General features: G+C 43.2%; 1 protein-coding gene across 5 annotated transcripts in view; it reads right to left on the bottom strand.

The window, feature by feature from the left end:
* LOC130298267 (transcription factor COE3-like) overlaps positions 1–18,539 on the bottom strand; it is a 131,292-nt gene that overhangs the window by 65,763 nt on the left and 46,990 nt on the right. For all 5 annotated transcript variants that reach the window (XM_056551294.1, XM_056551232.1, XM_056551337.1 and 2 more), the window contains exons 2-6: positions 18,070–18,226; positions 17,786–17,849; positions 15,155–15,210; positions 12,308–12,381; positions 5,549–5,617 (exon numbers count right to left, since the gene is read on the bottom strand). In XM_056551294.1, the coding sequence (XP_056407269.1) occupies positions 5,549–5,617; positions 12,308–12,381; positions 15,155–15,210; positions 17,786–17,849; positions 18,070–18,226 (420 nt within the window). The remainder of the gene's footprint in view (positions 1–5,548; positions 5,618–12,307; positions 12,382–15,154; positions 15,211–17,785; positions 17,850–18,069; positions 18,227–18,539) is intronic.

Genomic DNA, 18,539 nt, shown 5'->3' on the forward strand with positions numbered 1-18,539 from the left:
CAATCACTGATCTCCTATAAGATTACAATCACTGATCTCCTATAAGATGACAGATCATCACTGATCTCCTATAAGATGACAGATCATCACTGATCTCCTATAAGATGACAGATCATCACTGATCTCCTATAAGATGATTGATCATCACTGATCTCCTATAAGATGACAGATCATCACTGGTCTCCTATAAGATGACTGATCATCACTGATCTCCTATAAGATGACAGATCATCACTGATCTTCTATAAGATGACTGATCATCACTGGTCTCCTATAAGATGACAGATCATCACTGACCTTCTATAAGATGACTGATCATCACTGATCTCCTATAAGATGACAGATCATCACTGATCTTCTATAAGATGACAGATCATCACTTATCTCCTATAAGATGACAGATCATCACTGATCTCCTATGGTATGGGGGGGGGGGGTAATCACTGGTCGATGAAATGAGGGGCTCATTGGTTTCCTTTTTTTTGGGGGGGGGAGTCATCAATGGTTCCCTAGGGAATGATGGGTGAACATTGATCTTCTATAGGATGGGGTCCTTACTGGTCTCGCATGAAAGGGGGGTTGGAGTCATTAATGGTCGCTGATGGGATGGGGTCATCACTTAAATATTAGGATGATTCTTATCTTCTCAAATTACAGTGGGTATTTATTCACCATTTACAGCATTCAGAGGGGTATAGGAGCTATATGTAAACTATAAGAAACACTTGTGCATTTCAACATGGCAAGGTAGTAAGGAAGGAACAAAGACTTAAAGGGGTACTCCGCTGTTCAGCATTTGGAACAAACTGTTCCGATCGCTGCAGTCGGGAGCTCCTGATGTCATAGCCCCCGCCCCTCATGATGTCACGCCCCACCCCCTCAATGCAAGTCTATGGGAGGGGGCGTGACTGCCGTCACGCCCCCTCCCATAGACTTTCATTGAGGGGGCGGGGTGGGATGTCATGAGGGGGCGGGGTTTTGACGTGACGAGCTCCCAGCTACAGCGTTCGGAACAGTTTACCAAACGCTAAGCAGCGGAGTACCCCTTTAACCCAGGGAATATACAATGTGTATAGGCCCTTCCTGCCTCACAACTGGTATTTCTAATCCATTGTTTCATTGACCTTTCCCAGGCAGGAGGGGGACGCTGTGTGCGTTGTGTGTGCGGGTCTTATATGGTGACAGGAGCTCCAAAAGTCATTCACAGGATACTGTGACTATAAGAGTGCGGTGCTGAAGGGAGACGCTTATCTCCAGCCATTGACTGACAGCTCCACAAGGAAGCCATCTAGTATCAATAGAAAGGTCTGAAGACAATGTGCAAGATAACACTCCACGGCCGAGACGGGGGGGACGGTGAGACAAGAAAGAGACGGACAAAGACAAGGATCAGGAACCACAATGCAGAAAGAGAACACAAAGCATGAAGGCAGCTGACAAGACCGCAGCGAGAGACTCACAAAATCTATGAGACTGCGGCAAGAGACTCACACACAATCTGCGAGACTGAGACAGGAGACTGACAAATTCTACGAGACTGAAGCAAGAGACTCACACACAATCTATGAGACTGCAGCAAGAGACTCTCACAAAATTTACGAGACTGCAGCAAGAGACTCACACACAATCCACTAGACTGCAGCAAGAGACTCACAAAATCTATGAGACTGCAGCAAGAGACCCACAAAATCTGAGAATGCGGCAAGAGACTAACAATCTACGAGACTGCTGCAAGAGACTCACACAATCTACGAGACTGCTGCAAGAGACTCACACACAATCTACGAGACTGCACACAATCTACGAGACTGTGGCAAAAGACTCATACACAATCTACGAGACTGCTGCAAGAGACTCACACACAATCTACGAGACTGCACACAATCTACGAGACTGCGGCAAAAGACTCACACACAATCTATGAGACTGCGGCAAGAGACTTACACACAATCCACGAGACTGCGGCAAGAGACTCACAAAATCTATGAGACTGCGGCAAGAGACTCACAAAATCTATAAGACTGTGGCAAGAGACTCACACAAAGTCTACAAAACCAGGACAGAAAACCCAAACAAACAAAGTCTATGAGACCAGGGAAGAGACTCACAAATAGTCTACAAAACCAGGGCAGGGGACCCAAAGTGTATGAGACAAGAGCCGGGGACGCAAACAAAGTCTACAAGGCCAGGGAAGAAAAATCCAACAAAATCAGGCCAGGAGACCCAAACAAAGTTCACAAGACCAGGGATAGACACCCAAACAAAGTCTATAGGACCAGGGATAGACACCCAAACAAAGTCTATAGGACCAGGGATAGACACCCAAACAAAGTCTATAGGACCAGGGATCGACACCCAAACAAAGTCTATAGGACCAGGAATAGATACCCAAACAAAGTCTATAGGACCAGGGATAGACACCCAAACAAAGTCTATAGGACCAGGGATCGACACCCAAACAAAGTCTATAGGACCAGGAATAGATACCCAAACAAAGTCTATAGGACCAGGGATAGACACCCAAACAAAGTCTATAGGACCAGGGATCGACACCCAAACAAAGTCTATAGGACCAGGAATAGAAACCCAAACAAAGTCTATAGGATCAGGGATAGACACCCAAACAAAGTCTATAGGATCAGGGATAGACACCCAAACAAAGTCTATTGGATCAGGGATAGACACCCAAACAAAGTCTATAGGACCAGGGATAGACACCCAAACAAAGTCTATAGGACCAGGGATAGACACCCAAACAAAGTCTATAGGACCAGGGATAGACACCCAAACAAAGTCTATAGGATCAGGGATAGACACCCAAACAAAGTCTATAGGACCAGGGATAGACACCCAAACAAAGTCTATAGGACCAGGGATAGACACCCAAACAAAGTCTATAGGACCAGGGATAGACACCCAAACAAAGTCTATAGGACCAGGGATAGACACCCAAACAAAGTCTATAGGACCAGGGATAGACACCCAAACAAAGTCTATAGGACCAGGAATAGACACCCAAACAAAGTCTATAGGACCAGGGATAGACACCCAAACAAAGTCTATAGGACCAGGGATAGACACCCAAACAAAGTCTATAGGACCAGGGATAGACACCCAAACAAAGTCTATAGGACACGGGATAGACACCCAAACAAAGTCTATAAGACCAGGGATAGACACCCAAACAAAGGCTATAGGACCAGGGATAGACACCCAAACAAAGTCTATAGGACCAGGGATAGACACCCAAACAAAGTCTATAGGACCAGGGATAGACACCCAAACAAAGTCTATAGGACCAGGGATAGACACCCAAAGAAAGTATATAGGACCAAGGATAGACACCCAAATAAAGTCTACATACCAGGGCAAAAGACCAAAACAAAGTCTATAGGACCAGGGATCGACACCCAAACAAAGTCTATAGGACCAGGGATAGACACCCAAACAAAGTCTATAGGATCAGGGATAGACACCCAAATAAAGTCTATAGGATCAGGGATAGACACCCAAATAAAGTCTATAGGACCAGGGATAGACACCCAAAGAAAGTCTATAGGATCAGGGATAGACACCCAAATAAAGTCTATAGGATCAGGGATAGACACCCAAACAAAGTCTATAGGACCAGGGATAGACACCCAAACAAAGTCTATTGGATCAGGGATAGACACCCAAACAAAGTCTATAGGATCAGGGATAGACACCCAAACAAAGTCTATAGGACCAGGGATAGACACCCAAACAAAGTCTATAGGACCAGGGATAGACACCCAAACAAAGTCTATTGGACCAGGGATAGACACCCAAACAAAGTCTATAGGACCAGGGATAGACACCCAAAGAAAGTCTACATACCAGGGCAGGAGACCAAAACAAAGTCTATAGGACCAGGGATAGACACCCAAATAAAGTCTATAGGACCAGGGATAAAACACCCAAACAAAGTCTATAGGACCAGGGATCGACACCCAAACAAAGTCTATAGGACCAGGAATAGATACCCAAACAAAGTCTACAGGACCAGGGATAGACACCCAAACAAAGTCTATAGGACCAGGGATCGACACCCAAACAAAGTCTATAGGACCAGGAATAGACACCCAAACAAAGTCTATAGGACCAGGGATAGACACCCAAACAAAGTCTATAGGACCAGGGATATACACCCAAACAAAGTCTATAGGACCAGGGATAGACACCCAAACAAAGTCTATTGGACCAGGGATAGACACCCAAACAAAGTCTATAGGACCAGGGATAGACACCCAAATAAAGTCTACATACCAGGGCAAAAGACCAAAACAAAGTCTATAGGACCAGGGATAGACACCCAAATAAAGTCTATAGGATCAGGGATAGACACCCAAACAAAGTCTATAGGATCAGGGATAGACACCCAAACTAAGTCTATAGGATCAGGGATAGACACCCAAACAAAGTCTATAGGATCAGGGATAGACACCCAAACTAAGTCTATAGGACCAGGGATAGACACCCAAACAAAGTCTATAGGACCAGGGATAGACACCCAAACAAAGTATTTAGGACCAGGGATAGACACCCAAACAAAGTCTATAGGACCAGGGATAGACACCCAAACAAAGTCTATAGGACCAGGGATAGACACCCAAACAAAGTCTATAGGACCAGGGATAGAGACCCAAACAAAGTCTATAGGACCAGGGATAGACACCCAAACAAAGTCTATAGGACCAGGGATAGACACCCAAACAAAGTCTATAGGACCAGGGATAGACACCCAAACAAAGTCTATAGGACCAGGGATAGACACCCAAACAAAGTCTATAGGACCAGGGATAGACACCCAAACAAAGTCTATAGGATCAGGGATAGACACCGGAGACCAGGGCAGGAAAGTAAAAAAAAAATCTAAAAGTCCAGGGCAGGAGACCAAAACAAAGTCTACGAGAACAAGCAAAATGGTCGAGGCTGCCTATATATACTACAGACACATATACATTATACACACATTACTCTAGGGATGTCACTAAATCCTGATGATTTCATTGGCCGGCTCTATGATGTCACTACTTCCTGTTGATATCAAAAGCTGGCTCTGTGATGTCACTAGTTTCTGATGATTTATTAGGCTGTTTTTTTTTTGTGATGTCACTGCTTTCTGAAGATCTCATAGACCGGCTCTCTGTGATGTCACTACTTCTTGATGGTTTCATAGACTGGTTTGTCTGTGATGTCATTACTTTCTGATGATCTCATTGGCCGGCTCTCTGTGATGTCACTACTTTTTGATGGTTTCATAGACTGGTTTGTCTGTGATGTCATTACTTTCTGATGATCTCATAGGCCGGCTCTCTGTGATGTCACTACTTCTTGATGGTTTCATAGACTGGCTTGTCTGTGATGTCATTACTTTCTGATGATCTCATAGGCCGGCTCTCAGTGATGTCACAGGTCTTTCTCTGGCTACATTGCAAGCTGATCACTTTGTTCATTATCAGACACAGGCACTAAAGTCCGCTCCCCCAGTCATTCCTCCTATGGTTGACAGCTATCAGTATCTCACCTGTCTATGATAACCGGGTCCGAGGGCGTCTCATTCCGATTCCCGCAACTTTTCTTGTCGCAGCATCGACTAAAATAAAATAAAATGTGAGAATTTTTTTTTTTACGTTAATGATGTAAAACATAAAACAGAATCCTAAAATATAAAATGATTATTATTATTTAATAATGATAATAATAATAATATATTATATTTATTATTATCATTATTATATTATCATAATAATTAATATAATATATAAATATTTAGTATTATTATTATTATTGTTGTTTTGTTTTTATTATATAATAATAATAATAACAATAATAAAAAAAAAAAAAAAAATATATATATATATATATATATATATATATATATATATACACACACACACGTAAATGTTGGTACCCCTGAAATTTTTCAAGAAAAGTGCAGTAACACATGTTTATTCCCTTTGTGTGTATTGGAACTAAACCAAAAAAGCTAATTGGACATAATGTCACCAAACTCCAAAAATGGGCTGGACAAAATTATTGGCACCCTTAACTTAATATTTGGTTGCACACCCTTTGGAAAAAATAAAAAAATTACCATCAATAAGCTTCTTACACCTCTCAGCCAGAATGTTGGAACACTCTTCCTATAACCATCAATAAGCTTCTTACACCTCTCAGCCAAAATGTTGGAACACTCTTCCTATAACCATCAATAAGCTTCTTACACCTCTCAGCCGGAATGTTGGACCACTCTTCCTTTACAAACTGCTCCAGGTCTCTTATTGGAAGGCGCCTTTTCCCAACAGTAATTATAAGATCTCTCCACAGGGGATCAATGGGATTCAGATCTGGACTCATTGCTGACACTTCAGAACTCTCCAGAGCTTTGTTGCCATCCATTTCTGGGGGCTTTTTGACGTATGTTTGGGGTCATTGTTCTGCTGGAAGACCCAAGATCTCAGACGCAAACCCAGCTTTCTGACACTGGGCTGTACAGTGCGACCCAAAATCCATTGGTAATCCTCAGATTTCATGATGTCTTGTACACATTCAAGGCCCCCAGTGCCAGAGGCAGCAAAACAACCCAAAACATCATTGACCTCCCCCATATGTCACTGTAGGTTCTGTGCTCTTTTCTTTGTAGGCCTTATTCCGTTTTCGGTAAACAGTAGAATGATGGGCTTTACCAAAAAGCTCTATCTTGGTCTCATCTGTCCACAAGATGTTTTCCCAGAAGGATTTTGGCTTGCAGTACATTTTGGCAAAATGTAGTCTTGCTTTTCTATGTCTGTGTCAGCAGTGGGGTCCTCCTGGGTCTCCTCCATAGTGGGGTCCTCCTGGGTCTCCTCCATAGTGGGGTCCTCCTGGGTCTCCTCCATAGTGGGGTCCTCCTGGGTCTCCTCCATAGTGGGGTCCTCCTGGGTCTCCTCCATAGTGGGGTCCTCCTGGGTCTCCTCCATAGTGGGGTCCTCCTGGGTCTCCTCCATAGCGTTTAATTTCCTTTAAATGTTGACGGATAGTTTGCACTGACACTGATGCTCCCTGAGCCTGCAGGACAGCTTGAATATCTTTGGAACTTGTTTGGGGCTGCTTATCCACCATCCGGACTATCCTGCATTGACACCTTTCATCAATTTTTCTCTTCCGTCCACGCCCAGGGAGATTAGCTACAGTGCCATGGGTTGCAAACTTCTTGATAATGTTGCGCACTGTGGACAAAGGCAAATCTAGATCCCTGGAGACTTGTAACCGTGAGATTGTTGATATTTTTCCACAATTTTAGTTCTCAAGTCCTCAGACAGTTCTCTTCTCCTCTTTCTGTTGTCCATGCTTAGTGTGGCACACACAGACACACAATGCAAAGACTAAGCGAACTTCTCTCCTTTTTATCTGCTTTCAGATGTGATTTTTATATTGCCCACACCTGTTACTTGCCCCAGGTGAGTATAAAGGAGCATCACATGCTTGAAACAATCTTATTTTTCCACAATTTTGAAAGGGTGACAATAATTTTGTCCAGCCCATTTTTGGAGTTTGGTGACAATATGTCCAAATTTTCTTTTTTTCCTCCTTTGGTTTAATTCCAATACACACAAAGGGAATAAACATGTGTCTAGCAAAACATGTGTTACTGCAATCCTTTCCTGTGAGAAATACTTCATTTTCTTGATAAATTTCAGGGGTGCCAACATTTACGGCCATGAATATACATATATAAGAATTCCAAGTGATGAGTGGCACCGTGTGGGATTCAAATCCCCGGATCTAGGCAGGTGCTCAGTCCTATGTTAGACTCGACCAAGGTGTCCAAATCAGGTATGTATCCAGGAAAGAATAGGGCGGCACTCCAGCGATCCAAATGTACAAAAATAACTTTATTCACCCAATAGTGAAGCAACGTTTCAACCTTCTCAATGAGGTCTTTATCAAGCTTGAAAAAGACCTCATTGAGAAGGTTGAAACGTTGCTTCACTATTGGGTGAATAAAGTTATTTTTGTACATTTGGATCGCTGGAGTGCCGCCCTATTATTTCTTGGATACATATATATATATATATATATATATATATATATATATATATATATATATATATATCTTATTATTATTATAATTATTTTAGATTTTTCCTACCTTCAGATTGGATAAGGGTCTATTCACAAGGCCGAGTTTCCGCTTATCCGCTCCAATTTCGCTTCCGCTTGTGAGGAATTTGTGCTGAATTGGGGCGGAATCCAAGTGGAAATTCTGCAGAAGTGTGAACAGGAGTGTGGACTCCCATAGAAGTGTATTGGGCTTTCATTTGAGGAGGATTTCTGCTTGAGGAAATTCTGCTGTGTGAATAGACCCTAACTCTGCCCAGACATTTAACAATACACCACACAGAAGGTCCTAACTTTAGTTCTTTACAACTTTGACGGCAAACGTCTAGTAAATGAGGGGTCCCTGGGGGGAGCTGCAACAGGGATGGCGGCCGCTCTCTACAAGGTCTCGCTGCTCATCCAAGACTCATTACCCCAAATCCTTTGTATAAACCACAGTCTCCTCCTTCCCCTGACATTTCACCTTTGGGACAAACAAGTGGAGATGGTGGCAACTGTAACCAGCCAGGAGGTCCCCTGAAGCCAACAGAGATGTCACTTCAAGGACCGGGAGGGCATAAGATGACAATCCATGGCAGATCATTACGTGTCCTCATAGGGACCTCACTCCCAGCTGTGGACCCATTCACCAGCCAATCCCAGTGGAGGTGGAGCTGGGGGGGGGTTACAGAGAGTCATCAAATTCACCTCCATAGATGAACAATTGTATGACTGTCTGAACATCTCCAGACCTCCTACAAAATGAGCGGACCCCTGAGAATGCCAACCCCCAAAGAGTCGTCTGTGCAGACACTGAACAAGCAGGTGGCGTCACGTCACATTAGAGAACAAACTTTCTGAGGAAAGGACTGAAGATACTACGGCTTAATGCCAAGTATGTAACACGCCCCTAATTTGTGACAGGTATCACAGTACTTCTGCCGAGCCTATGGGGCTAAAGGGTCAATGGGATATCTCAGACACAAGGGCCCCTGGAGTGACTGCATCCTCTGCGCCCCTATAGGTGCATCACTTCAAAAATATCATGATCTATGCAGCCAATAATACAACATTATGTACCCTCCATACACTCCACTACCCTCTACACACATAAATGTACCCTACATACACTCATCTACCCTCCACATACATACATGTACCCTCCATACACTCCACTACCCTCTACACACACATGTAACCTCCATACACTCCACTACCCTCTACACACATGTACCCTCCATACACTCCACTACCCTCTACACACACATGTAACCTCCATACACTCCACTACCCTCCACATACATACATGTACCCTCCATACACTCCACTACCCTCTACACACACATGTAACCTCCATACACTCCACTACCCTCTACACACATGTACCCTCCATACACTCCACTACCCTCTACACACACATGTAACCTCCATACACTCCACTACCCTCCACATACATACATGTACCCTCCATACACTCCACTACCCTCTACACACACATGTAACCTCCATACACTCCACTACCCTCCATACACACACATGTAACCTCCATACACTCCACTACCCTCTACACACACATGTAACCTCCATACACTCCACTACCCTCCACATACATACATGTACCCTCCATACACTCCACTATCCTCTACACACACATGTACCCTCCATACACTCCACTATCCTCTACACACACATGTACCCTCCATACACTCCACTATCCTCTACACACACATGTACCCTCCATACACTCCACTATCCTCTACACACACATGTATCCTCCATACACTCCACTACCCTCTACACACACATGTAACCTCCATACACTCCACTACCCTCCATACACACACATGTAACCTCCATACACTCCACTACCCTCTACACACACATGTAACCTCCATACACTCCACTACCCTCCACATACATACATGTACCCTCCATACACTCCACTATCCTCTACACACACATGTACCCTCCATACACTCCACTATCCTCTACACACACATGTACCCTCCATACACTCCACTATCCTCTACACACACATGTATCCTCCATACACTCCACTACCCTCTACACACACATGTAACCTCCATACACTCCACTACCCTCCATACACACACATGTAACCTCCATACACTCCACTACCCTCTACACACACATGTACCCTCCATACACTCCACTACCCTCCACATACATACATGTACCCTCCATACACTCCACTATCCTCTACACACACATGTACCCTCCATACACTCCACTATCCTCTACACACACATGTACCCTCCATACACTCCACTATCCTCTACACACACATGTACCCTCCATACACTCCACTACCCTCCACATACATACATGTAACCTCCATACACTCCACTACCCTCTACACATACATGTACCCTCCATACACTCCACTACCCTCCACACACATACATGTACCCTCCATACACTCCACTACCCTCTACACACACATGTAACCTCCATACACTCCACTACCCTCTACACACACATGTATCCTCCATACACTCCACTACCCTCCACATACATACATGTAACCTCCATACACTCCACTACCCTCTACACATACATGTACCCTCCATACACTCCACTACCCTCCACACACATACATGTACCCTCCATACACTCCACTACCCTCTACACATACATGTACCCTCCATACACTCCACTACCCTCCACACACATACATGTACCCTCCATACACTCCACTACCCTCCACATACATACATGTACCCTCCATACACTCCACTACCCTCCACATACATACATGTACCCTCCATACACTCCACTACCCTCTACACACACATGTACCCTCCATACACTCCACTACCCTCTACACACATGTACCCTCCATACACTCCACTACCTTCCACACACATACATGTACCCTCCATACACTCCACTACCCTCTACACACACATGTACCCTCCATACCCTCCACTACCCTCCACACATACATGTACCCTCCATACATTCCACTACACTCCATACATACATGTACCCTCCATACACTCCACTACCCTCCACACATACATGTACCCTCCATACACTCCACTACCCTCTACACACACATGTACCCTCCATACACTCCGCTACCCTCCACACACACATGTACCCTCCATACACTCCACTACCCTCCACACATACATGTACCCTCCATACACTCCACAACCCTCCATACATACATGTACCCTCCATACACTCCACTACCCTCCACACATACATGTACCCTCCATACACTCCACTACCCTCTACACATACATGTACCCTCCATACATTCCACTACCCTCCCATTACATACATACATACATGTACCCTCCATACACTCCACTACCCTCCCCACATACATGTACCCTCCATACACTCCACTACCCTCCACACATACATGTACCCTCCATACACTCCACAACCCTCCACACATACATGTACCCTCCATACACTCCACTACCCTCCATACACTCCACTACCCTCCATACATACATATACCCTCTATATATTCCACTACCCTCCATACATACATATACCCTCTATACTGTACACTCCACTACCCTCCATACATACATATACTCTCTATACACTCCCCTAACCTCCATACATACATGTACCCTCCATACATACATATACCTTCTACTGCAACTTTCATACTGAACCAATACCATCCTCCACCATAGTGCAGACACACCATACCATGTGCCCACATAGACAACCTCTCCACCCTTATACATGGCAGATTACCCTATATGCCTTATGTATCACACATCAGTGTCTTATACTCTCTATATCCCTGATTAATGGAAAAGAAACCCCCCCAGCCTAATATCTCTGAAAGGAACGAGAAGTTTGTCCTACTCCCAAAATATTGGACCCTGGAGAATATGAATTCCTTGTGCATTGTTCAGCACTGGAGATGGAGGAGACCCCACCCAACAATAGAGAGGAGTGCCGCAGCAGCTGAGAGCTGAGGAGATGGATTATTAACCCCGCAGCCACCAGGCGTATAGGAGAAAACAGAAGACATACAATATGGCGGTCTATAAGCATCATCTCCTAGGACGAGACGCTTCACACCTCAAACACATCACAGAACATAATAAACACAACATTAACTTTGTACGTAATAATCTACATCAGATCATCTACTCCAGTCACATCTAATGAAGATTATACAGAGACCCCGCACTACCAGAAGACCCACCTGCACATTATCTCATGTGTCAGGAGGACCCGACACATCTCAGGGTTCTTGTCCTGTCCCTCATAGATGATCGCCTGGAAGAAATAGATATTAAGGTTATACAACATTCAGAACCAGGAGAACTTCTCAGGATCTCCAGAACTCATCATCTTATCATCAGAACCCAAAGAACTTCTCAGGATCTCCAGAACTCATCATACTATTTTCAAAACCCAAAGAACTTCTCAGGATCTCCAGAACTCATCATTCTATCATCAGAACCCGGAGAACTTCTTGGGACCTCAAGAACTCATCATCCTATCATCAGAACCCGGAGAACTTCTCAGACTCTCCAGAATTCATCATCCTATCATCAGAACCCAGAAAACTTCATAGGAGCTCCAGAATTCATCATCCTATAATCAGAACCCGGAGAACTTTTCAGGATCTCCAGAACTCATCATCCTATTATCAGAACCTGGAGAACTTCTCAGGATCTCCAGAATTCATCATCCAATCATCAGAACCCAGAAAACTTCATAGGAGCTCCAGAATTCATCATCCTCTCATCAGAACCTAGAGAACTTTTCAGGATCTCCAGAACTCATCATCCTATCATGAGAACCAGAAGAACAGCAGAGACTCTCTACAATCCACCATGATACAGTGGTCTGATGGTACAGAAGACAAATCTAGTATTCTGGTGACCTCACATAACATTACAGTAATATCTCAAGTGATTCTGGTGAAATCGTCTAACATTACAATAATCTCATGTCATTCTGATGACATCACATAACACTACAATATTCTCATGTCATTCTGATGACATCACATAACACTACAATATTCTCATGTCATTCTGATGACATCACATAACACTACAATAATCTCGTGTCATTCTGATGACATCACATAACACTACAATATTCTCATGTCATTCTGATGACATCACATAACACTACAATAATCTCATGTCATTCTGATGACATCACATAATATTACAATAATCTTGTGTCATTCTGATGACATCACATAACACTACAATATTCTCATGTCATTCTGGTGACATCACATAACACTACAATAATCTCGTGTCATTCTGATGACATCACATAACACTACAATATTCTCATGTCATTCTGATGACATCACATAACACTTCAATAATCTTGTGTCATTCTGATGACATCACATAACATTACAATAATCTCATGTGCCATTCTGATGACATCACATAACACTACAATAATCTCGTGTCATTCTGATGACATCACATAACATTACAATAATCTCATGTGCCATTCTGATGACATCACATAACACTACAATATTCTCATGTCATTCTGATGACATCACATAACACTACAATAATCTCGTGTCATTCTGATGACATCACATAACACTACAATAATCTCATGTCATTCTGATGACATCACATAACACTACAATAATCTCATGTCATTCTGATGACATCACATAACACTACAATATTCTCATGTCATTCTGATGACATCACATAACACTACAATATTCTCATGTCATTCTGATGACATCACATAACATTACAATAATCTCATGTCATTCTGATGACATCACATAACACTACAATATTCTCATGTCATTCTGATGACATCACATAACACTACAATATTCTCATGTCATTCTGATGACATCACATAACACTACAATAATCTCGTGTCATTCTGATGACATCACATAACACTACAATATTCTCATGTCATTCTGATGACATCACATAACACTACAATAATCTCATGTCATTCTGATGACATCACATAATATTACAATAATCTTGTGTCATTCTGATGACATCACATAACACTACAATATTCTCATGTCATTCTGGTGACATCACATAACACTACAATAATCTCGTGTCATTCTGATGACATCACATAACACTACAATATTCTCATGTCATTCTGATGACATCACATAACACTTCAATAATCTTGTGTCATTCTGATGACATCACATAACATTACAATAATCTCATGTGCCATTCTGATGACATCACATAACACTACAATAATCTCGTGTCATTCTGATGACATCACATAACATTACAATAATCTCATGCGCCATTCTGATGACATCACATAACACTACAATATTCTCATGTCATTCTGATGACATCACATAACACTACAATAATCTCGTGTCATTCTGATGACATCACATAACACTACAATAATCTCATGTCATTCTGATGACATCACATAACACTACAATAATCTCATGTCATTCTGATGACATCACATAACACTACAATATTCTCATGTCATTCTGATGACATCACATAACACTACAATAATCTCATGTCATTCTGATGACATCACATAACACTACAATATTCTCATGTCATTCTGATGACATCACATAACACTACAATAATCTCGTGTCATTCTGATGACATCACATAACACTACAATAATCTCATGTCATTCTGATGACATCACATAACACTACAATATTCTCATGTCATTCTGATGACATCACATAACACTACAATAATCTTGTGTCATTCTGATGACATCACATAACACTACAATAATCTCATGTCATTCTGATGACATCACATAACACTACAATAATCTCATGTGATACCACACCTACCACTGAAGTGATGACATCATCTACCACACCGATGACCTAATCTAACCCCTCTGACAACTTCATCTAGTATCCTCACATACCCTCACTGTTTGTTGGACTCAATCTAATACTACGATAAACCCTTCTAGTCCTTTGATGACCTCATCAGAACATAGAAGGAAGCAGGTTCCTCTGATGACATCATGCAAGTCTCTTCCTCTTATGTCCTTACACGAAGTGAGGACCTACCTGCTTGGACATGGAGTCGATAAGTCGTACGTAAAGATCTTGCTCTGTCCTGAGACCTGGAGGATACAAATAATTGTGACATCATTATTCCTGAACGTGGACATCATTATGTCATTATGTAACCACCTAGGGCACATTGATTAATCATGCCTGGGTGCTGGCACAGTGAGAATCTGCTTTCTTGTATAGAGAAGATTACAATCCATAAATCATTGTTTTGGTAATGGCAACAAGTATCGATTAGCCATGTCTTAGAGCCAGCAATCAGGAAACACAAGTATTGATTAGCCATGCCTTAGAGCCAGCAATCAGGAAACACAGGTATCGATTAGCCATGTCTTAGAGCCAGCAATCAGGAAACACAAGTATTGATTAGCCATGCCTTAGAGCCAGCAATCAGGAAACACAAGTATTGATTAGCCATGCCTTAGAGCCAGCAATCAGGAAACACAAGTATCGATTAGCCATGTCTTAGAGCCAGCAATCAGGAAACACAAGTATTGATTAGCCATGCCTTAGAGCCAGCAATCAGGAAACACAAGTATCGATTAGTCATGCCTTAGAGTCAGCAATCAGGAAACACAAGTATTGATTAGCCATGCCTTAGAGCCAGCAATCAGGAAACACAAGTATCGATTAGCCATGCCTTAGAGCCAGCAATCAGGAAACACAAGTATTGATTAGCCATGCCTTAGAGCCAGCAATCAGGAAACACAAGTATCGATTAGCCATGTCTTAGAGCCAGCAATCAGGAAACACAAGTATTGATTAGCCATGCCTTAGAGCCAGCAATCAGGAAACACAAGTATCGATTAGTCATGCCTTAGAGTCAGCAATCAGGAAACACAAGTATTGATTAGCCATGCCTTAGAGTCAACAATCAGGAAACACAAGTATCGATTAGCCATGCCTTAGAGTCAACAATCAGGAAACAGAAGTATTGATTAGCCATGCCTTAGAGTCAACAATCAGGAAACAGAAGTATTGATTAGTCATGCCTTAGTGTCACCGATCAGGAGGTACTCTACCGAATCATCATGCCTGGAGTGGGCACATTGGGGTATATGATTGACCCTGTCTTCATGAATGAAATCAGGGATCAACCAACAGTTTTTAACCAGGCTTAGTTTTGGCAGATCCAGGGAGTCTGCATTCAGCCATAGGCAATTGATTAGCTATGCCTGGGAGCAGAAAGTCGGACAGTGATAGATGACCCAGAATCAGCATTCTGCTGCTGAGAGGACTTGATTAATCATGTCTGAGAGTATTGGTTATCCATATGTTGGGGTAGGAAATGAGTGTATTGTAAAGTATTGATTAGCCATGCCTCAGAGTGGGTCATCAGGAATAAGTGTTGATTATCACTTCTAGGAGTCTGTAGCGTGGTGCTGACTTGTATTGATTAGCCATGCCTGGTAGTCTACAGTTCAGGGTTGGCTGGCATTGATTAACTACGCCTGGTAGTGTGCAGTACAGTGTTGGCCAATATTGATTAACCATACCTGGTGGCTTGCGTTCTAGTGTTGGCTAGTACTGATTAAGCATACCTGGCAATACAGTGTTGGTTGGTATTGATTAACCATGCCTGACAGCCTGCGGTTCACTGTTGGCCAGTATTGATTAGCTATGTCTGCTAGTCTGCAGTATGGTGTTGGCCAGTATTGATTAGCTATGTCTGCTAGTCTGCAGTATGGTGTTGGCCAGTATTGATTAGCTATGTCTGCTAGTCTGCAGTATGGTGTTGGCCAGTATTCATTAACCATACTTGTTGGCTTTCAGTATAGAGTTGATTAGTTTTGAATTACCATGCCTGACAGCTACGGTTCTTTGTTGGCGAGTATTGATTAGCTATGCCTGGTAGTCGGCAGAATAGCGTTGACCAGTATTGAATAACCCTACCTGGTGGCTTGCAGTATAGAGTAGGTTAATATTAATTAACCATGCATGGCAGCCTGCGGTTCCTTGTTGAATGGTATTGATTAGCCACACCTGGTAGTCTGCTGTATAGCATTAACCAGTATTGATTAACCATACCTGGTGGGTTGCAGTATAGTGTTGGTCAGTATTGATTAGGAATGCCTGGCAACATTGGTAGTAATTAACCATCTCTGGGAGCCATACTTGTGGTGTTGGCTGGTATTGGTTAACCATGACAAGCAGTCTGTAGTAGTGTTGGCTGGTATCGATTAGTCATGCCTAGCAGTCTGCAGTATAATGTTGTTCAGCCCCGCTTAGCCATTCCTGGTGGCTTGCAGTATGGTATGCTATTGTCGAGTACTGATTAAGCATTCCTGGCAATACAATGTTTGTTGATATTGATTAACTATGCCTGGCAGCCTGCTGTTCACTGCCAGATGGTATTGATTAGCCATGCCTGGTGGCTTGCAGTAGGGTATGTTATTGGCGAGTACTGATTAACCATGCCTGGCAGCCTGCGGTTCATTGTCAGCTGTTATTGATTAGCCATGCCTGGTGGCTTTCAGTAGGATATGATATTGGTCAGTACTGATTAACCATGCCTGGCAGCCTGCGGTTCAGTGTTGGCTGGCATGGATTAGCCACGCCTGGAGACCTTCAGTTTGGCATTTCGGTATGGAATAACCATGTTGGGAGCTGTGAATGGATTCTTACCATTACTGTAGAGAAGCTGCAGTCTATAATGGATGCCATTGTTGGTTTTCTCTCCACTCTGTTCCTGTGAAGTAGAAGACGATGATGGTATTTAATGTGGACCATACAAGGTGTAAGGCTCAGCGGTATAAAACAATGCCTGGAACCCCGACCTGATGTCATAGGTCTTCTCCCATACAGTGTGCCTTTACACAGCTACATCTAGTACGCTTGGTTGCCCACTGCGATAGCGACAGGAGGATGCCACCAGCCCCCCCCCCCCCCCCTACAACAACGCGGCCTACCTTGTCCTTCTCGACAAAGTCAATGTACGACGTCCTCTCGATCTCCACCGGCTGCCCCTGACGGTCATACAACGCCAGGACGAAATGGAAGAAGTTGGATTTTCTGAGGTTTGAGGGTGGCTGCTTCTCGAAGTGGGCTCTGGCCAGACCGATACCGCTGTAAGGAGACACAAGGGGGCGCGCGGACGGTCAGTCACATGATGTGAGTACGTGAGTACAAAGGGTTAATACATCGTTTATAGCATCGGGGGACAGGGGGCATTAATAGTGGACGAACACTACTCCCACCCTAGGAGAGGCCCCCCACACATCGCTTTCCTAGCGTTCCCGCTACATTGCTTGCCTTATCCTGGTTACATTGTAACGCGCCGTCATTCGCTTTCTTTAATCTCTCGGATGTTTTTTCACGTTTGTTTTGATGAAATGTTTATTCTCGTGGTTTAATCTGTCAGACGTCGGCTCACGGGGGA

Source organism: Hyla sarda, chromosome 1 (assembly GCF_029499605.1).
Source record: "Hyla sarda isolate aHylSar1 chromosome 1, aHylSar1.hap1, whole genome shotgun sequence".
Lineage (NCBI taxonomy): Eukaryota > Metazoa > Chordata > Amphibia > Anura > Hylidae > Hyla > Hyla sarda.